Here is a 22950-nt window from a genome sequence, read left to right on the forward strand (position 1 = left end):
ACAGTAAAGCATTTTTATAACTACTGTACCTAAGTTATAAGGGTATGTGGACAAGTGTTTGAAAGTCGGTTATTGACGTGACCGTGTCAAAGATAACTTCAATGAAATTATCTAACGCTAAACTTTCATTAGAGTCGATATAACTAATTGATATGGCATGCCTTATTTCGGTTGTGTATCAAAACTTGTGAACTAAATAAAATGTATATATCAGATTACTTACTTGAGTTGTATTTATTTATTACTGGACATTTTTGGTGCACAAATCTTTGAACTTACCTCTAAAATTTCAGATGCGCTACAGGAGAAAACTGGCAGCAGATAATGTTATCTTGTCTCAGTAACACAGCATGTGACCCATTGTCTGACATGGGAACCAATGAATGCGGCCTTGATCTTGCTTATGGATATTTTGTTTCATTTATATTTCTCTGTTCTTTTCTTGTAAGTTGATATAACAATGGCAACCTAAAAATGATGGCATTTTAAATCACAAAAAGCTTTATTTAATTATGACGTTTAGTGTATTGTTTTCTTGTAAGTTGATATAATTATGATAACTGAAAAAAATGATGACATTTAAAAAAAGTTGCCTGTATTGAATTATAAAGATAAATGTATTACTGTTTCTAGGTGTCGAATGTTTACATTTTGATGACATTAAACATTTGATTAAAGTTGATAAACACAACCATGCTCTGATATAAATACGTACTATATTTTTAAATGAGAATTGATCCATAATGGACCTTTTACATTGGTAACTGTATCCAATATTGATATTGTAATTTGTATGTTTTAGATGTTGAATTTATTTGTTGCCGTTATCATGGACAACTTTGACTATCTGACACGTGACAGCTCTATTCTTGGTCCGCATCATTTAGACGAATACACGCGTGTCTGGGCCGAGTACGATCCAGGTGCCACGTAAGAACATTTCCTTACAAACTTTCAATTGTACATACTTATATAAGAGTTTGAGTGTTTTGGGGGTATTTTGTTATTTTGTGTGGGGAAGTATATTGCTGCATCCAAGTTTATCTATTGCGATCAGATGATAAATGTTTGAAGTCATTACCTACTAAAACTATATCAACATTTAATTATTCATTTATCAATTGTCATTTTTGGACTACAAACTCAGCTTCCAGTGGGTTGACCAAAAAACTAATTCATTTCATTCCATTTAACATAAAATTCAAGTTTGAATGTTCTGGGTTTTGTATTGGATGCAATGTTCATTGTTATTTTTATTGGATTTGATGATATTAATATGGATGGGAAATAATTTCCTCTAGTGAGTAAGGGGTTGCCTGTAACGGTTTAGGCATTGGAATTGAATCCACCGTTTATTCCTGCGTGGTCTTAAGAGGCGACTAAAATAGTTCGAATTACTGGAGTATATGTATATCTTAGCTCAGGCAGGTAAGGTGGATTTTTACCTCTGGTATTGCACTAGGTTTGAAACACCCTAGGTTAGCCAAAATCTCCTTTCCTGTTTCGGCGCCATATGACCTAGATTGTGTCGGTGCGCCGTAAAACCGAACAAAACAAACAAACAAATGGAAAATAATTGATACTGTTATTCTTATTTTCAGTGGACGTATACAGTATACGGATATGTACGACATGTTACGGAACATGGAACCTCCTGTCGGATTTGGCAAGAAGTGCCCATATAGACTTGCATACCGTAAACTTATTAGAATGAATATGTCGGTTGCAATGGACGGAACTGTGCATTTTACAACAACATTGTTCGCTCTTATTCGGGAGTCATTGGGAATAAAAACGTCCATTAGTAAGTTCTTTGTATAATTTTTGAAGAAATTATTCTTTATTTTTTACGTTTTATCTAAATCCAATTTTATTTTTTTTAATATTAAAATATTAGCTATTATTTCGTAGATCACTAAAGAAATATGAATATTTTTTTTGCCCTCGGATTAGAAAACCTTTAGATAGAGAAAGATTTTGTTTTTCATATGATTTATGTCACAACTAAGTAAACATCGTGCTAGCTTATCTTGCTCTTTTTGTTAAATATAAGGAAACATATTTTTCTCATTTCAGCTGAAGAGATGGACAAGAAGGATGAAGAAATGCGAGATGTTATACAGCGTCTATGGCCAGTTCAAGCTAAAAAGCTTATAGATTTACTAGTTCCGCCGAAGGAAGGTAAATTGACCAAAATAAAAGAGGGTTACTTTTTGCGTTTCATAGACATTGCAACGTTTAGAGGAGTACAAATACCAAATTTTATATTCGAATAGCAATGTTTGTATGCAAACAGGAACTTACAAAAGATGAAACTCAAAATTTCTAGTTTATCTTAATTTAACGTTATGTTTACCGAAAGTATGTTATTGACTATAAGTCTGAATTTGGTGTGATTTATATTACAATTTTTCAAAATGAAATTATTTGATGATGCTTAAAATACAGCTCATTTAACAAATAGATGTATTCGTATTGTTGATTACTTAGTCACAAAATGAATTAATTTAGTCAGTTATATAATGCATTGTACTTGCTCTTTATGAAACCCAGTGCACTTGAATTGATTGAGGTCACATGTAAAATGTATTTTGAATTTGATTATGGACACATGAAAGATGTATTAGAATTGATTGAAGGCACGATGAAAAAATAGTATAATTCACTGCATATGTAAATTTATAATGAATGGTAACACTGTATTGAAACATTTATTTTTAGAATTAAACGAGGGTAAAATGACTGTAGGAAAGATTTATGTCGGTCTCCTTATTGCTGAAAACTGGAAAGCATACAAAGCTAGTCAGCTGAATGGACAAACAACAAGAAAGGTGTGTATATCTTTTGTACTCATTTAAGAAAAGCAACAAATAAGTCGTTTAATTAAAAAATATCTCAAAAGCCTATATGTTTCTTTCAAATTTCAGTTTTGACTTAAATATTTTGAATAAATAATCCGATTCTTCGTTTGATATATTTTAAATCATCGTGTGAGACATTAGTTTGCAGTGTGCGTTTATGATCCCTTTGTAAAACACCTTGTTTGTTAATGTAAACTGTAATCCAGATCTGTGGTGATATCTTGTGTCAAAATGTGTGTTTTCCCTAACCATAAAAAACCAAGAACAGGAAAAGATGTAGTCTAAAGCTTTTTTGTTTGTCCGTCTGTTTGTATTTTGTGACCAACTTCCAAATAGTGCATTATTATATTGAAGAATTTAGATAGTGCAGTTGTTTTATATCATGTCTACAAATGCAAATTATTTTGTTTCTAAATGAGAATATTTACTTGTATATTCATTTAATACCATTAAAATTTAAAATCGCTGTGTGTTTTTACACAACTCAAGCAAATTGTTAATAAAGGCGATGTAAATAAAATAAAATAGAAAAAGAATATTGAGGTTACAATCGCTATTTTGCTCACTATACTGGTTTGTAAACCTGTTTTTAATATAATTTCCTAATAAATTAAAAAAAGTTATAAATATATTTCTTCAACATTTTTCAGGAAGTCTTGGAAGAGGTAAATGACGTCACACGGTCAATAAACCTCGGCCATTCTTCTGCTGTATCGTTTTCTTAGCACTTACACTGTCTCTTTTGTTATTGTAGTTATTATTTTAGTATACTTTTTTATTCATTTTCATTGAAATTACCACTATCACTTTTAATTGGCTTATTTATGTTGGATAAAGCACTTTTGTCATTCATTCAGTTATGTATATAAACAATATTCTTCAGTTACTTTTAAGTTATTTTATAAATTTCATAGAACCATATTTTAGAGCATCAATACTTGATTTAAATGGGACTGGTATATCATTTAGGTTTTAATTGGTTTTACATAGTTTTGCGTTTTGCAATAAAACCATTTATTGGTTTGTTGTAGACTGTTGTTTACAACAAAGGGTGAGGTTCACGCTTTATTCCCATGTTATTTGTTTTATTCATATATATAGTTGTGCTTATAGTGTTATAGTTTAAAAGATATAACCAAGTGTCTTTCCGTTTGCGTTGAAAATATGAAAATATGCGAAGATTATTTTAATTTAACCGGTGATAAATTGTTATGTTTTAGTAGCAAATTCACATTCTAATAATTTAGTTAATCTGCACACACTATATAAATTAAAGGATGATAAAAATGTCTTCTGAATTTGTGTTTTACGTGATTTGAATATAACACACACTAATCACCCATCTATGAATTAATTAAAAAGGGTTTAGTACTGAATGTGAAACCATTGAAAACTGTCATTACTGAATATGAAACCGTTATATACTGTCATTCATGAACTTATGAAGGGGTCCACGTGTGATAACATAATATTTTAATATGGAGCAGAGCTGAAAATAAATGGAAGTTGACATAAACAATTGACATTTTGTATAGCGGGATATATTCGTACACAACTTTGTTAGTTTTTAACAGCCGATGAATAAACAAGAATAATATTGAAAAGGGCATTCAATGGATTTAAAGTTGTATACTAACACTAAGAGTTCTTACCAAACAAAAACTGGAAAAGGACAATTCAAAATGACTTATGGATAAATGAACTTGCATAAACTATTCAAGGGACTTTGAAAGATACTTTTTCTAAGTTTAAGGTATGATTTTACTGTCCAGCAAATTACATATATAGTCATGAAACTTTGTAACATTGGAAGTATCAATGGTCAATAACAGATATGTCAATAGATATTTATTCGCTGCTTTGAAATTGTATTTTCGTTAGCGTGGCTTAATTACTCAGTTTCATGTATTCAGTTGCATACATCATTAGCAAGTTCTTAGCTTCCTTATATCTCAACAATTTCTTTACCAAAGTAACACTATATTTCCATAACTATAGAAAAAACTAATTGATATATTGACTACTTTAAAACAACTGTCTTTACTCAGTCTTTATACTAAAAAATGGCCGTGGCTATAATGACGTCATCAATGAATTGTCAACACCCACCCTAAGACGAGAGGTAAATACAGAAAAGTTTTGAAATATATATTGCTTGCCTTACTAAGCAATTTTGATGCATGCCTCAGGCATGTTACATAGATTTATATTAGCAACAAGCTTGCACCACGCTCATATAATCAGTACTGACAATAGAGAGCCCACCTAACAAAGCTTACTAACTGCTAATCCAAAAACACAGGTTACATTTATACAACTAAAATTACGTAAGTATATTACAGCCTTGAGTGGTCATCGATTTCCCCCCAAGAAAATGGTTGTGTCAAAACTTTTACAGAATATCGATGACAGCCAATGATGCCTATGATATGTAACATGTTTTTACTTAAACCACTTTTCTGCTGATTTTATTACCGATATGATACATGAAGCAATGCAAGACAAAGAAAGATTTCGCTTAAATGGACAGTTCATAATTTAATTAAAAATGGCAAAGTTAAGTACCCACGACCCTGTTAAGTTAAAGAAAAGTCCACGTAAAATGCTTGTATATGCTGTTTAATAGGATAATGTATTTAGAAAGATTGGAACGGTCGCTTATTAAGAAGTATTATTCATGTAATGTAAGGTTTGCAGAAAGGTGAGTTTATTCATCAAACTCAAACAAGTATCCATTGCAATGCTTATATGACATGGCGTTCTTTGCATTTTAAAGAACTAAAGCCTAGTTGATACCCCAAAAAGAAAGATTGACGAATTCTTGTTATAGAAATGCAGCACAACAATGTATTATAGTTATGTAGGATATGGACCATTTTCGCAAATGGAAATATTTAAATTTATATAGAGAGCGTTATTAGATTTTATTTGTTTTGCATGATTTCTTTCGAAAATTACGTTCTTTGCATATACTTATTTTTAATTTAAGAAATTATTTACTTCTGAACTATTATTATCTGATGCATGACGATTATAAAATCTGTTAAATTCATTTTATTATATACAATATTATTTTCAACTTTCTTTACCAGGCAATATATAACACATGTTTCTTGTTACCTAGCAACTAATGAAAATACAAGTCTTATCTAAATTCGTAAAGTATACGGTGTTGGTAAGCAGACTCTGATACTTTGGGAGTGATTCAAATCAAACATTAATGTCCTACAAATATGAATTTTAACAATTGAAGCTAACAATCCATAAATGTGTTTCTAAAGATTAGCAAAATGTCTAAACTGGGAAGCAAATGCAAATGTAATATTACCTACAAAGTTGCAGTTTTTGATGACTGTGATAAGACTGTAGATTATAAACTGTCATTCGTGTTGGGTAGCAAGAAGCATGTTTTGTGGGTTGCTTTTAAAAAAACATCATTGCTAGTGTGTAAATTAATAAAGATAGTTATATTTCCAAAATGGTATATGTAATGAAATTAATCAAGATGTTATTATGTCTTTAAAATGTTTTATGTAATGAAATTTTATGGGACTGATTCGAGTCTTACTTTTCAATTCAACAGTATTGTTTGCTTATGCTCTACATAGTCCATAATTGTATTGAAAGGAATACATTATTGGCATGATAAGACAATTAAAATAATTGAAAGATGTTCTTTCAAATGTGTTTAATGTAGAATGTATGTTTATAGTTTTTATGACATTTGATGCAATTTGACATATACAACATAATTAATTAGTGACCAATAGTTAACGCAAAGAATTAAAACAAAATATTGCATATTGTTACATAATGATTTGATTTTATAAGCATTAGAAAAAGTACCATTTATAAGGCAGAATGATTCAATATTTTTATTATTATAGGTAAAATTTTATCTTGTCAAATAATAGAAATGTTTGAATCTTTTCTACACTGAATATATTGAATGTACTTGTCAATCATTCAATTTGGACAAACAATATATCATTTTAAAGGAAAATGTCAGGGTTAAAATGTATATCTTACATTTCAATAAGAATATCCTATGACCAATATGTTTACTTAATTTGTCAAAAGTTCTATGTATCAAATCATATTCATCGCATTGCATTAACTTTTTTCTTCTGACAAACAATTTCGCAAATATCATAGGTTTGATGCAACACCTTCCTATTTAAAAAAAATCGCAAAAGAAAAAAGGCTACTGTTGCAAATTATTCTTTGATATGTAAATCCCTATGCAATGACACATGTACGGAGGATATGAAATTCTATAAAATGTATGAAAGTAATCCGTTCTACTTTTTTGTAGCCGCCCGACAACGACGAGGTATTACAAACTGTAGATTACACTTTTTTATATTTTCTTTTTTTCTGAAATAACATCACAATTTTGCTGTTTTCTTACTAATAATCAAATCATTGTTTTTATTTTAACTCGTTAGGAAGCGCATGCGGTTTGTTTTTCAGTGTCTTCGAGAAAAACGTTCTTATTGGAATATTGTTTATTTTTTTTATCATTATCACAATTGTCACTGGGGAAAATATAATATATGATACACTTATGATTTTTATACTGATAAACACCGATTAACTATTTTTATTTTATTATGTAGTGTGATATCTCTATGGGGTTTTTGGTATTTTTAGAATTTTAGGGATATTTATTAAATTTAATATGAACTAGTTGCAATAAAAAAACTGTGTTTGTTAATAGAAGTTGTTTATTACTATGATTAAACACATTATTTTATAGTTAACAGTATGTTTTTTTTAATACATTACTTACTTCACATTCAATTATTAGTATTTTGTTATTACCATTTATTAAATGTACGCTGCCTATGGTATATACTAATTGAAATATATCAATATGGCATACTATTTTCAACCATTAAGAGTATTTCAACCATTAAAAGTATTATCAAGAAGGTTTTACAAAATTTGGTGACGGGTTTTGACTTAGTTTATAGATTGTTGTAAACTGTAAACATGGCTTCTATGTGCCTAGTATACATGTGTATATATCATGTAAAAATAGCTATAATATTTTGTTTAGAATGTTTTAGTCCAAATGTTATGAAGCAGTACGAAACTCGATTTTATTCTAATGTCAAACAAAATGTATGTTTGTAAATGGCATGCTGAAACATGTTTTTGTTCAACAATAATGAAAAGGTATTAGGTAAACAAAGTAAAGAGAATCTGACAAACATCTGCATTATCTTGTTTATATACTAAAACAATTTAAAACTCGCATTAAACATTTCTGCAAATATTACCAGTATATGGGTACCTCCAGGAAACGGAGAATACAAGAGTCAATCAAATAAAAATCGAACTGAAGAGAATGTGACTGGTGTTAAACTAAACTTACATGTAACGTTTGAAAAAAAAGTTTGGTCATTTTATGCATGAATCAGTCATGCAACATAAAAATAGTCGTCCTCTAATAAAGAAGAAAATACATTTCTATTTCAATTGGCAACTATTTCATAAAATTATGAATAATAATTTACTTATCACTTGATGATCATTAAAAACATCTGTGTGTTGCCACTTGAAAAACGAGTCTTACATATATCCAAATGTTATGATAATTATAATTAATTTATAGTAGAGTATTTTTGGGGATTGGGCAAAACCAAAAAGTAAAATTGCTTTTTTTCTAAAACAAAAAACAGCGATGATAAATTTCAATATTTATTTGCCATGTTTATAGTGATGCTTTATTCATATATGTTATATATATACCAGCAAAATTATATCAGACGGCGTGTAAAAGGAAAAATGTTTCTATCTTTTTCATGATGTCTAAACCTCTATCTTTCCTTTATGTTGTTTACAGATCGACTATAATATTCCGTTGCTTGCTGAATTTGACCAGGTTAGGAAACTGCATGAAACAGCATGCTGGAAGTCTTTATATTTTATATGAAAAAAAAAACAATATGCCATAAACAATTTGATATACTTAGCATGTACGGAATATTTACTTTTTATGCATTTTAGGCGTATAATAAAGGGTTTTTAAGAATTTAAACTATCAACTGAAAGCGTACAACACCATTATAGTGTTATACCTTTAAAATAGTTGTATTAAGAACCAGAATAAAAACTTTTATTGACATTTGTTTTGTGCACAAAAATTAGCATTTCTTAAAGAACGCCCACAACGGCAAAATTGAAAATCTTAGTAATTGCCAAAAAACTATTGTCTACCTATTATAAGAGATACATCATTAAGATCGTTTCAGATGCTAACATCTTCAAATTTCTGTGTTGGTTTTCTTTTGGTACATGCAATTGCAAATTGTTTTTGGTATATCAAAATGGAACCTTGTTCTAACACTTTGTCTTGAGTCTTTTGTAGAGGTGTCACAATCGTCCTTTAGCCATTCACTCACTAAATTAAACATTAGTATTATGTTCATACATATTAGTTTTTATAACATTGATAATTACTTACTTTGAAAAAGGTTATAAATTATCTTTATTGATCATAGTGTTTTTATGAATATCTATATAATTTGTTCACTGTTCCATTGAACCTACAAATGCTTAATTTATTGGTCCTTTTTGGAATACTAAAGGGACATTAAATTAATCTAATGCTATTTTGCGATATATCAGCAGTATTAATTTAATTATTTTCAGTCTAATGGTGGTATGGTTACACGAAAAAAATGCAAAATAATTAAATTTGTACAAGCAACGAAGCCTCTGTTTAAAAACCATATAATTAATAATTCTGCTTTTAAATTTTTAATTTCATACAATCAGGGTTGTACCATTTTGCATTTTGTTTTCCCTTTTGGTGCCCAACATTGAAAGCATTAATTATTAATTTATTAAAAACATGAATATATCGCACTCAAAAAATGACATTTCTGTTGTAGGGTTTACTTACTAAAATCGTTAAGTTTGCATGAAGCCTAGGAAGTATTTTAGTGATCTGTTTAGATTTATGGCATTTTTCTATCACATGCAGGCATTTTTATTGATAAGTTTTAAGTTACCGTAATACATATGTAGATAAAAATTCACCGATCAAAGATATTTATATATTATAGTTTCACTTCTGTAGCTTTAAATGAGAAATAAATAATGTCAATTCCAAGAAAATGTGATAATTATTTAGTTTAAACATTTTTGTTGCATCAAATACATGTAAAATAGTATACAAATGATAAGTATATAACAAAAAGCAAAAAAAGGGTTTGGGCAACAAGTTCTAGCAACATTAAAATTAAGCCCTTTGGCAACGTTTGAAATGACATTCGTTAGATATTTTATCAAAACTCAAATGGACCAAATTTTAGTTAAAATCATGCCATGAAGAAACTTTGTGTTCTGACATTTTGACATTTCAGTATTTGAGCAAACGATTACCACTAAGGACAATGATTGTATATGATTCACTTTTTTCTTCAGCGACCGCCATCTTTGTTCCAACGTCTCATGGGTGTCATGCGCACACCGTCGGGTCGCTCGAGCCAAAGCATTGACTCTGATCATTCAGGGGATGAAGACACTCATAGGTGCGTTTGTATTTCATTTACTTCGTCAAAGTCAAATTAGGTTATGAACACCGATGAGCATGTGTGCGATACGCCATAGTTATCGCCAACCTATAGTTATTACGAACACATAGTTATTACGAACACATAGATATTACGAACACATAGTTATTACGTAAGCCTAGTTATGACTAACAAATGATTTCCACAAACAAATAGTTTCGAGTAACAGTAAAAATAGTAAACAGTCTGGCTTCGAGTTTATTACTGAATTGATATTTTGTGATGTTTGACCTTAGTGATGTTTGACCATACTGTGACAAACTGAAACGTTATTAGATACCTATATGACACAATTTGAACGTTGCAAATTGAATAAAATGTATTTAAATGGTTAATTGTATATCTTAAAAACTCGAAAAGTGAAACAATAATCATTATGAATATCTAAAATCAACAATTATGCTCATTTGATATAAATTAAACTGTTTTTATTTATCATTCATTTTAAGTTTCCTTCGGCGGAATAGCAGCAAACGTCGAAATAGAGGTGGGAGCGGACATGAGTTAGGAAGTTTACAGGTATGTATTCACACCACATCGTAATAACCTTAGTCTGAAAATTGATCATGGAAAGTGTTATTGATTTTAGACCAAAGCAAATATGCATCGTGCTTATTATTCACATTTATGGTGGCACGGATTAATAGTAACTATTTTGTTTCTAAATATAACAACATAATTCAGAATCACTGCCAGTAAGACAATGAAAAGGTCAAAAAGTTTAATATCAAAGGTTATGTCTATGCATGTTTGTATTTATTTATGCGGGCTATTAGGTACAAATGGTTCTCGCAATGTCAGGTATTGTTCACACATGAGACATTCACTGTTGCTGTATTTCAAAAAAGGTTCTCAATATAGCACACAGGAAACCAGTGGTTCTACTTAGCCAGGTACCATCACACATGAAAAATACACGACTGGATACGACTGAGAATTCGTATATAACCTTTCAATAAAAAGACAATCTTTATGAACTTATTGCCGACTAGCTTTCCAAATTCATTATATGTATATGTAAACTTTGTTAGACTCGATACATACGTTATGGAGGACTCCACGGGTATATTAATGACTCGTACTCGACCGACGATGCTGAAAGTACACCAGATGATAGGTCATCTGGTATTTACATTGTATCAGACCATTATAAGGTGAAATATGTGGGTTTTACGGGAGTAGATTTATAATTTGAAAGCCCGTCATTTACGCAAAACACTATATGAAATATTAGGAAAGTTTTAGTAAAATGAACGCAATCATTTGGCAAGCAAAAAATCTGTTTTGTATTATAGATTTTAGGTAAACGTGAAGATCTTTATTACCTACATGTTTGTCTCCAATTAAAACATTTCCTAGCGGGAATTCTATGTTATTGAAACTTATATCATAAATATTAACTTTATAATTCCAATATCTTACTTAAAGGGACATTATGCTCATTTGCTTTTCATTTTCAAGTTGAGCTGAATTGACTATATATTTTAAAAGTTTGTTAACATGAAGATAAGCTAAGTAACAGTTGATATAAGAAATATAGGACAAATGTAAATCAGCCCAAAATGTAAAACGACTGCCTCACTTTTTTAGCTCACCTTGCACAAAGTGCAGGTGAGCTTTTAGGATGGCCAACCAAATGGCGTCCGTCGTCAGTCGTCCGTCCACATTTTAAATATTCTAAGGACATCTTCTATGATACCGCAAGGCCAATGTTAATGAAACTTGGCAGGAATACTCTTTGTATGAAGCTCTATCAAGATTGTTCAAAGAATTCCATTTCATGCAGAACTCTGGTTGCCATGGCAACCGAAAGAAAAATCTTTGAATATCTTCTTTTAAAGAACCGTAAGAGCTAGAGCTTAGATATTTGGCATGAAACATCTTCTAATGAGTGTCTACCAAGTTTGTTCAAATAAAAGCCCTAGGGTCAAAATTGGCCCGGCCCCAGGGGGTCATTGATTTTCCCTATATGCATATAGTAAAAACTTAAAAAATCTTCTTTTAAAGAACCCAAAGAGCTACTGCTAAGATATTTGGCATGAAACATCTTCTAGTGAGTGTCTACCAAGTTTGTTCAAATAAAAGCCCTGGGGTCAAAATTGGCCCCGCCCCAGGGGGTCATTGATTTTCCCTACATGCATATAGTAAAAACTTAAAAAACTTCTTTTAAAGAACTGTAAAAGCTAGAGCTTAGATATTTGGCATGAAACATCTTCTAGTGAATGTCTACCAAGTTTGTTCATATAAAAGCCCTTGGGTCAAAATTGGCCCCGCCCCAGGGGGTCATTGATTTTCCCTATATGCATATAGTAAAAACTTAAAAAATCTTCTTTTAAAGAACCCAAAGAGCTAGAGCTTAGATATTTAGCATGAAACATCTTCTAATGAGTGTCTACCAAGTTTGTTCAAATAAAAGCCCTGAGGTCAAAATTGGCCCTGCCCCAGGGGGTCATAGATTTTCCCTATATGCATATAGTAAAAACTTAAAAAATCTTCTTTTAAAGAACCCAAAGAGCTAGAGCTAAGATATTTGACATGAAATATCTTCTAGTGAGTGTCTACCAAGTTTGTTCAAATAAAAGCCCTGGGGTCAAAATTGGCCCCGCCCCGGGGGGTCATTGATTTTCCCTATATGCATATAGTAAAAACTTAAAAAATCTTCTTTTAAAGAACCGTAAGAGCTAGAGCTTAGATATTTGACATGGAACATCTTCTAGTGAATGTCTACCAAGTTTGTTCAAATAAAAGCCCTGGGGTCAAAATTGGCCCTGTCCCAGGGGGTCATAGATTTTCCCTATATGCATGTAGTAAAAACTTAAAAAATCTTCTTTTAAAGAACCCAAAGAGCTAGAGCTAAGATATTTAGCATGAAACATCTACTAATGAGTGTCTTCCAAGTTTGTTCAAATAAAAGCCCTGGGGTCAAAATTGGCCCCGCCCAAGGGGGTCATTGATTTTCCCTATATGCATATAGTAAAAACTTAAAAAATCTTCTTTTAAAGAACTCAAAGAGGTAGAGCTAAGATATTTAGCATGAAACATGTTCTAATGGGTGTCTACCAAGTATGTTCAAATAAAAGCCCTGGGGTCAAAACTGGCCCGCCCCGGGGGTCATTGATTTTCCTTATATGTGTATAGCAAAAACTTAAAAATCTTCTTTGAAAAAACCCAAATAGCTTGAGTTTAGATATTATACATGAAACATTTTTAAGTAAATATCTACAAAGTTTGTTCAAATAAAAGCCCGGGGGTCAAAACTTGCCCTGCCCCAGGGGTGTCATTGTTTTTACTATATGTGTATAGTAATCTCCTTTAAAAAACCCAATGAGCTAGAACTTAGATGTTTAGCATGAAACATCTTCTTATGGGTGTCTACCAAGTCTGTTCAAATAAAAGCCCTTGGGTAAAAATTGGCCCGGGGGGGGGGCTATATACAGGTGAGCGACCTCAGGGCCATCATGGCCCTCTTGTTTATAAATTTAATAAAACATGTCCATTTCGTTAGATTTTTACAGAAACCTCCGTGGACCATGTGATTTATTTATCGTTCATGCGCAGTAAATTAAAAAATTGAAAGGAAATATAGAAAAATGTAAACGATATTTTTACGTTCACCAGTCCCCTTGGATGGGCATAATGTCATTTAAAAATAAAAATACAAAACTTTTTCATAATTCTAATTAAGCGTTTATCTAAATTTCATGTAGTGTTTTTGCAAAAACGATTAGAATAAACCTCATGGATACGGTTCTCTAAAGGTGTCGGCATATTCTCCTCTCAAAGTCACTCATTAACAATAACTCAATTGTACTGTTCTTCTACAAAAGTGTATCTGGTAGACATTGCTTCTTTTGAAAGCTTTCCTTGTTTAATTATTTTAGTAGATGTTTTGTTAGTTACAAGTTTCTGTAGCAGAAATGAAATATGGATGTTTATGCAGAAATGATGAATTCATGGTGAATGCAATCACAATTTTAAAGTGGTCTGGAATATCTTATATTGTATTTGTATAAGTAATATTGCGTGATTACTTTCATATCTTTATATCTTATCATTATTGATCATATCTATTTTATTCAGAAATTTCTATCAAATTACCAATCTTTAAGTTCGACAAAATCTTCGAGTGTATATTTTTTTATTTATCGGTAATTGGTAAATTCTTCTTATTTTACTATGTTACGGTGATTGGTGATTTATTTTTTAATTTGGCTTGAGAAGAAAAGTACAAAACGGCATTTTTCATTTGTTTTATTAAAATATGGTTGAATCGTGTTTGCTGTAATTATCTTGGAATACATTCTTATATATAATAAAGAGCTATAATGTGTTTTATCAAATAATTCATTTCTATTTCAAGTGGAAATTTAAGTAGTAGAATCATGTAAAATTGTTGAATTAGCATTTTAACAGTATTCATGTACTTATTAAAGTTAACAATTATCCCATTCTCATGCAAATTATGTAGTAGAATTTTGTTATTGTGATTTGAATGAACAATTCTTTGAGGTGCTGTGAAATGTGATGTGATAGTTCTATATGTTATACATACATATTGATATTAGCATCTGTTCTTTAACATACAAAAATGTGTATATTTTTCAGTCATTGGATAAGCACCACGATTTTTCACATGGTCTCCGACCAGAACATGCTGGCCACGGTATACCAAGACCAAACTCTGAGAATAGTCATATTGGACAACAGACTCCCTCATTGCCTACTACTCCCGTCTCCCCAAGATCTCCACTACTGAACCACAGAAGCCCCTTTGAATCCCCAGCAACCTCACCCGGTCCGTTTAGAAGGTCAACATCCCCAAGAAGAAATCAGATTGATGTCGGATTTGCCTCTGCTGTTGCAAACATATGTGAACAAGCACATGAGATAGTTGAGCAAGAGCGTAGAAAACATAAAGGTAAAGTATTCAATACGTTATTGTAATGGCAAATAATAAAAAAAATCATAAAGATCATGAAATAAATTAGTTATTGGGATAAATTTCAGAAGTAAGTTGAAAAAGAGCATAGATGATATAAAGGTAAAGTTTTAATGGGTTTTTGTAGTAAGAAGTAATGATTTTGAAATCTTTGAGTTATTAGATTACTTCATAAGTTAAGTCGAACAAGAGCGTAGGCAATATAAACGCAACTTTTAATGGGTTTTTGTATTGAGAAATAAAGGTCGTGAAATCTTTAAGTTATTTGAATAACTTTATTTATAGTAAATTGAACAAGAGTTTAGAAAATATAGAGACAAAGCTTATAAGGTTTTTTATATTAAGAAATAAAAAGATCTAAAAGGCCATTAAATCTTTGAGTTATTTGGATAGGTGTAAAAAGTAATTTTAATCATTTACTTTATAACACGTAATTTTCCTATTTCCTTTTAAAGAGGATAGATAATTTTGAAATTTATGATTCATTTACAAAATTCTTGTTTGATTTATAGAATAAAACGCATCTTTTGATAAAATAAATTTGAAATTTAAAATAATGCCTGCTTCGTATTTGACATTCGAATGTGGTTCAAAGGTAAAAACGTTACCGAAGGCAGAGTTTGTTGGTAATATAAAGAAATTTAAAACATACCTATTTTGCTATCATGTGTGTCCTGTTCAAAGTACCATCATAGATATACTATGATGCTAATAGATATGATAGCCTGGACGTTGTTTATGCATAGTTTCATTAGATATGAATGCAGGTAGAAAACGAATGGTTTTCAAAGTTACATTATTGCATTTATTAAAACAGTTCAAAGTGGCAAAACCTATTTTCCTCCCAAGTGGTTATAACAGCTAATAAATAAGTTGATTTTTAGATATCGTTCCCACTTTTGAACTGTATAAAGTTATGACAGTAATTGTGTCCACTGTTTTATTGACGGTTATCTTTAGATATCTAGACAACATAACTCACAGTATCGTAAAGCAATCTTTCAATTTTGATTTTATCTTTTTCAGTTCCGGCAAGACATGAAGATAGTATAAGCATACCGAATTCACCACAGTTACGTAGCAGACCACGACTCAAACAGCAACGGCCACCTTTGATGCCTCAACCACATGTTATGGGTTCTCCCCTACCTAGTCCACAGCCACGCATTAGATCGGAAATGTATCGTTCTACATCTTTAGAAACGAGATCTAGATCGCCGTCACCTAATCCCACCCCATCGTCTACACCTATGAATGAGTATTACGGAGGCTCTAACCTTACTGATCGTTCACGGAGTCCAACACCTGTGAGTAGTCCTGTGAATACGCCACCCAAACGTTCGACACGGAAGTTACCTACGGCTCCAGTACAGCCCACCAAGCCTTCAACGCTGAATCTTGCTCAACCTAAGCTCAAAGAGAACATGCCGCGTGTAATGCCTTCCCCCACTATCCGTCAGCCTTCCAAAAGCCCTGGAAGTATTAACTTTCCAAGATTGAATACTTCTCCAACACGCAAACCTAAGTTAAATATAGCCCCTGTTCCGCATAATATTCCCCCGCCAGGAAAGCTTGGACGTCCCGAACCTTACAGTCCAACTGAAAGAAACAATTTGAATAAGATAAGTGACCCGAGAGATAGACCTGGTCAAACTAGATCACTCCCGGGTCATTACAGTAGGCGACCAAATGTGCCACCGAACGATAATGGACATCGTGTTTCACGTCATTCACCTGACTTTAATAGAATGCGTGAAAATGAAAGAACTAGACATCCACCTAGTAGACATTTTGATGAACCTAGGCATGCTCCTAGTAGACATGTCGAAGAATCTAATCATGGAGCCAGTCCTGTGAGAGGCCGTATTGATAGATCACGTGACCGGATGCATTCAAATCCAAATCATAATAATCAAGGAAACGAACCATCTCGGACTGTAAGACAGCCTGCAAGTGTTCCGAATGGATTTAAAAGTAGAAATGGAAATAGAAAACAAGATAAAATGGAACTAAGAAGTGATAGCAATGTTCCTTTGACTAATGATTCGGATGATGATGATGAAGATTGGTGTTAAAGTGTTTCATTTATAGTAATTTTAATTGGTGTTTATTATTTCCAAAACATAAGTTACAAACTTAAAGATGTTTTGTACTGCCAGAAAACTTATCACAGCATTTTTAAAATAATATTCACCATGTAGTACATACATCGTTTCAGTTCAATGCTTTTGCTCAAACATGAACCATTCTGTCAGACTTGTATTGCAAAAGACCCCAATGTGTCATTTCCGGTAAAGCTATAAATAGGAGACTCCAATGTGTCATTGCCGGTGAAGCTATAAATAGGAGTATTCAATGTGTCATTTCCGGTAAAGCTATAAATAGGAGTCTCCAAAGTGTCATTGTCCTTGAAGCTATAATTAGGAGTCTCGTATTACCATTTATAACGCCAAAGTGAACATATTTGAATAACTTTGATTCCTGATAGGTGTCAATTTAAACAGCTTTGGCTCTTTACCAATTGGGGACTGTAAGAACCATTTTAAATGGTATCCAGTAATAACTTCTTTAATATTGCAACCGTAAAAATTGTTTGAAGTATGTGTTTTCTTTATAGATGTTTTTTTATTTACCTCACTTACAAATATCCCTTTGGCAGGTATTGTACCTTTGGTTGGTATTTCTATAGCATTGTTACTCATTTCTTGTTTAATTGAAGTTGTTGCATTTTAATTCTATGAATTTATGTAGTTAAAATTTTATATACTGTTATACTTGTGATTGTCAAAAAAGTAAACAAATAAATTTTGTCAGTTTTATATAATTGTTTACGATAATAAAGTAATATATGTTGAATTATATGTTATTGATAAAGTTAAAAGTGTGTTTGTTTAAAGGAGCATATGTTTAATTTAGTATTTGTTGTGTTATTGATCGGAGTTCGAATAAATAAACACATTTTTTCACAAACGTGGAATTGATGTAAAGACCACAGACTGTTACAAAGAAGCAGTTATTGTCTTCAATCTAGAATCTAATAACAATATTTTATGTATATATTGAATACTATTTGTGTTTAATTATTATTATTTTTTATTTATGTTTATCATGAAATTAAAGGTATGCTCCTTTAGAATATGTATGTATATATAATAATCATGTTTATTGTCAGTGCATTGGTACAAATGTTAAGAGATTAAAATATGACATTTGCGTGCATTAAGTTATGAATGTAAAAATCAAAGTCAATTTAGTAATTGGAGTGATTCATTCATTGTTTTGATAGTAATATATAGGGACAGAAAAATATTGGTAAAGTTACGTCTTCATGTTGGAAAAAGATTTTGACGTTTAAGTCATTTATATGTCATGAAGGTAACTAATATCAAGTATTTAGTCTGTTGTAAGTCATTTTACTTTAGGCCGTTACATGTTACATTGAGTTTATCTCTCAGTATATGTCAGTAATTAATTTCCTTTTTTAACATTGAGTTGTTTGCATTGCATGCGTTTGATACAGCTCGTGACATTTGATACGTTACATTAAATTAGTGGCATTACATTGGGTTTATCCTTTACATGTATTTCCTCTATTTTCATTGATGAGTCGGAGATATTACATTGAGTGTGACACGTACGTTACATTTAATTCTTGACGTTACATTTAATTCAGTTTATCAAATACAGATCAAGATCGTCTCGTTACATTGAATTTGTAAATTGATTACCTGGAAACACAAAAAAGTGAATTCCATAATAAAGTATATATGTTAACACATTCCACAATTACGTCATTCGAGAGTTTTTGTTTGTTCTGTCGTTGATATAGATTTAAGATTCTTTCACAATATTAATGGTGGATTTGTGTCATGATATCGCTTTCAACCCTAATAATGTTCTTAAAATGTTAAAATTATTTTAAAGCTATTTACATTTTAAAGCGGTCTTCAGCTTTTCGTAAGGTGAAATATGTTATTTTTAGATAAATCGTTTCATAATAATTATTGTCAAATCAAAAGAATTTAGTTATGAAATGATATTTGTCGTCGATTATATACATAAACAATAAAAAAAACCTGGATACCTATAATCTACCGTTCCGCTCTCTATATGTAAATTAGTAAAGCGGATGATTCTTTTCCCAATCTTCTTTTTTTAGAAACGAACGTCATTGGTGCGCTATAAATATCTCTCGGGCGCTGTTTTGAAGCTAAAGGCCGCTTTAAGCAATTGCATTTGTAAAATGGGTCCAATTGTTTATTCATATCATCAGTATATGCTGTTAAAATTAATCTGATCAGATATTTGAACAAATGATGTACAATTCACAAAATCTCAAGATAAAATGTATGTGCGCTTACATTATACTAGTATATAAATTTGATATACAAAAGGTTGTGTAATGTCCGTTTTGTAAATGGTGTTTACCATGAAGAAAACCATTACTTTTGATACGCAAGTATGGTCAGTAAAAGTCCGAGTTATCTCCCTTAACTGTTTTCAATGAACGGGGAATAGAAGTTATATTTGTTGGCTACTAGAATTGTTTTGTATTTGTTGTGTCAATTATCGAGAGTTTTATCACCTGTCGTGAAATGACTCGTTAAATTTTTGTTTAATTGCAGTAACAAACGAGAACACGTCATGTATTCTTATAAGTATTGTTTACTTTTTCTTCTGTTTTTGTATGCAAATCATAATAATTTCAGAAGAGATTATTTCCTTGTTTTGGTTTATTTATGTGTAATTAGACATACAAATCATTGTGATTATAGAGATAAACTCAAATCTAATTTGTCTTTGATTGGCATAATCAAAATTTTATTTAACTTCTCCTCTGAGAGTATTGTTTGTTTGCATGGTTTTCTTAATGTAAGTTATTTTACATTAATATGATGGCCATGTGAAGTGATGTATTGAAACTGTTTTTATACTCTATAATGATAGATAAAGTCATTAATAGTTATTGTTTTAAATGCTGGTAATGTATGCTGTTTGTTTTGCATGTTATAGAAATTGCATGTTATTTTCAGTCATTTTACTTAATTTAATAAAATGTTATGTCATAATACAAAAATAAGGACTCTGACAAATATTTTGCATCGGGAATTTATATATTCCTATGGCAAAAATTACCAAGGCGATTTATGAAATCTTTACATTCCTTGAAACTGAGAGTGAAAAGTAATTAATATATTTGTCATTAATTTCATGAATCAAACTCATGATATATTCGGTCGTTAATTACAGAACACTTGAATATTTCTGATCGACCTTTGTTAAGTTATATATTTTTTCAAATATATACATGGCTAAAAACGAAAATGCCGTGTATTATGATAAATTTTATTCAGGTGCGTGCGATTTCTTTTTCATCCTTTTGAACGGAGGAATCAATATAATGTTCATTCGCAATAAACATTAGATAAATGTAGATATTATTAACAGATAGGTCCTTATATGTGTACAAATCTGCTTCTACAAATCCTTTTTCATCTATAAATATATTTCATAGTACATGTCTCACACACTTGTCATATTAATGCATGTATCTTTTTGTCAGTCTATACCCTAGGTGTTTTCATTCTATTTTCTAGTGTTGGCAATATGTGCTATAATTTATTGTAAACAAAGAAAGAAATGACGTATACATGCAATAATGCCCTGAATATCAGAACATTAGCATTAATTTCTTAAGAATTTTATTATCAAAGAAACATGTTATTCTAGACCAACAGTGTAAAGAAAACTGGAATAATACTGGAATACGTATGAATAGTAGACCATTCAAAACTTGATAACATAAACACAAAATTTGATTGATCAACGTTTTAACCAAAAGGTATTAAAATATCAATTTGTTGTCTTGTTGTTGATTTTTGTTTTGATTTTTTCAGTTATAGAGAAATAGTAACAAGTATTACATGTTACCAATACTAGAATTTAAACAATTTATCTGTGATTTTTGTTATTCAATTTCAAATGTAAAATTCTTAAGCGATGTATTTGTTTTATTTTTTATCAAACTATTTATAAATTTGCTTCAATGACCAATAAAATAATATTAATGAACACGTGTTATCTCATTTCTATATAAAGTGACTTTTGTGTGTTTGCATGTGTTTTCCTGTCCTGTCCTTTCTATACTGTGCAATCATGATTCATCTCGTCACCTTAGTGCAGTAACGGGTTAACTTCTATTAAAACATATAAGGAGTTAACCCCTTACTGCACCAAGGTGAGAATATATTACTTAATTATCCTTAAGCTAGTCTCATACAGCTTCCATTTTTGTAATTCAATTACAGATTCAGGATGAAGGATATTTTTCATGTTTTCGGAACCAGACTCATACCCATGGATTTGAGAATTTCAGCGATGTTTGAGTGAATTTAATCACTTATTTAATGAATGCAAACAATTACTGTCTAGAATGGCGCCTTCAAACATTTAAGCACTATAATAGTGAAGAAGCCCTTATTTTCAAAGCTTTTAATTTTTCTATTCAATATCTTTTTGTATTAACTTGCAATTATTTTTTTTTTCCTGCGGATTAGGAAACTATTATAGATCTACTACTTTCAATTGGGAATATGACCGTATATCGGCTATAAAATAAGCCAAAAAGAAACCAAAAATATGTCAAGTATGATCAGACTGTACGTATATTTGTGCCAACTGCACTTTTTAGTTCCAGAAGATTAAAGTACTGGTTTCTCAAATTATTTTCATTTATTTTAATGTATTGCAGAACTAAAAGCAGATTATTCTTTCCATTTCGTCATTAAAGTTTGAAAAATTATAAACCTCGAAGGTATTCCAAAGCAACTTGGTTTGATGGTCCCCTTGTAAACCCTGATGCAGGGTTTGAGTCCTAGTTGAATCTTTAGTGGAATTCAAATCGTTAAATAGTAAAACCTAGCTGCATCTGTCGGAGTATCAAAGCGGTATTATTGTTAATAAAAACATTCACTGTGACACGTACCGTACCATTTCATGTTAATTTCCGTATAGTCACTACGTAAAAGACAAAAATAAATAAATTAAAATAAAATGGAATTTTAAGAAAAGACCTGAAGTTATGAAGCATGTCCGCATATGCATTAGTTAGTAAAAAGGATAATGTATGCAACCTGAAACACGATTGTACATTACCAATGGATAATAAAGAAACGAAAATGAGATTTTGATAAAAGATTAAAACAAAAACAAAAGAAAAACTTAAAAGTACCACAGACATCACATTGCAGTCGTACCAAACCTTCTAATGAAGAACATGTTGTTTTAAAATTATTTTTCAAAAACAGGTTCAATATTATTTTCATTTTAAAATCCGAGAATGAGCTTGACAATTTGAGATATGTCGCCAATGCTTGAATAACCACTCATCAGTAAATTGCGCGTCGTCTTCTTAATTATGAAGAAAACTCTCATTCATCAGTCTTAACAGGTTATTTAAATGGTTAATAAGCTTTCTCCAGTATCTTAATTGAATAACCATGCACCAGTTACTGGCAATTTATTTCTATAATTGAAATAGTTCCTGGTAACAGTGTTGTAGATT

General features: G+C 30.9%; 1 protein-coding gene across 23 annotated transcripts in view; it reads left to right on the forward strand.

Moving 5' to 3' along the window:
• Positions 1-21458, forward strand: part of LOC132746718 (voltage-dependent calcium channel type A subunit alpha-1-like) — a 289277-nt gene extending 267819 nt beyond the window's left edge. For 17 of the 23 annotated variants that reach the window (XM_060735947.1, XM_060735948.1, XM_060735934.1 and 14 more), the window contains 13 exons: positions 294-444; positions 803-930; positions 1602-1804; positions 2077-2181; positions 2722-2831; positions 3512-3526; positions 7177-7194; positions 8713-8751; positions 10299-10405; positions 10897-10966; positions 11479-11601; positions 15053-15365; positions 16413-21458. In XM_060735947.1, the coding sequence (XP_060591930.1) occupies positions 294-444; positions 803-930; positions 1602-1804; positions 2077-2181; positions 2722-2831; positions 3512-3526; positions 7177-7194; positions 8713-8751; positions 10299-10405; positions 10897-10966; positions 11479-11601; positions 15053-15365; positions 16413-17461 (2431 nt within the window). In that variant the 3' untranslated portion in view covers positions 17462-21458. Of the gene's footprint in view, positions 1-293; positions 445-802; positions 931-1601; positions 1805-2076; positions 2182-2721; positions 2832-3511; positions 4984-7176; positions 7195-8712; positions 8752-10298; positions 10406-10896; positions 10967-11478; positions 11602-15052; positions 15366-16412 lie in introns of those variants that run through there. The other 6 variants (XM_060735943.1, XM_060735953.1, XM_060735946.1 and 3 more) reach the window with 5 other exon arrangements.
• Positions 21459-22950: the final 1492 nt, after the last annotated feature.

The sequence above is a fragment of the Ruditapes philippinarum genome, unplaced genomic scaffold (genome assembly GCF_026571515.1).
Source record: "Ruditapes philippinarum isolate M1 unplaced genomic scaffold, ASM2657151v2 ctg110_1_1_1_1, whole genome shotgun sequence".
Classification (NCBI taxonomy): Eukaryota; Metazoa; Mollusca; class Bivalvia; order Venerida; family Veneridae; genus Ruditapes; species Ruditapes philippinarum.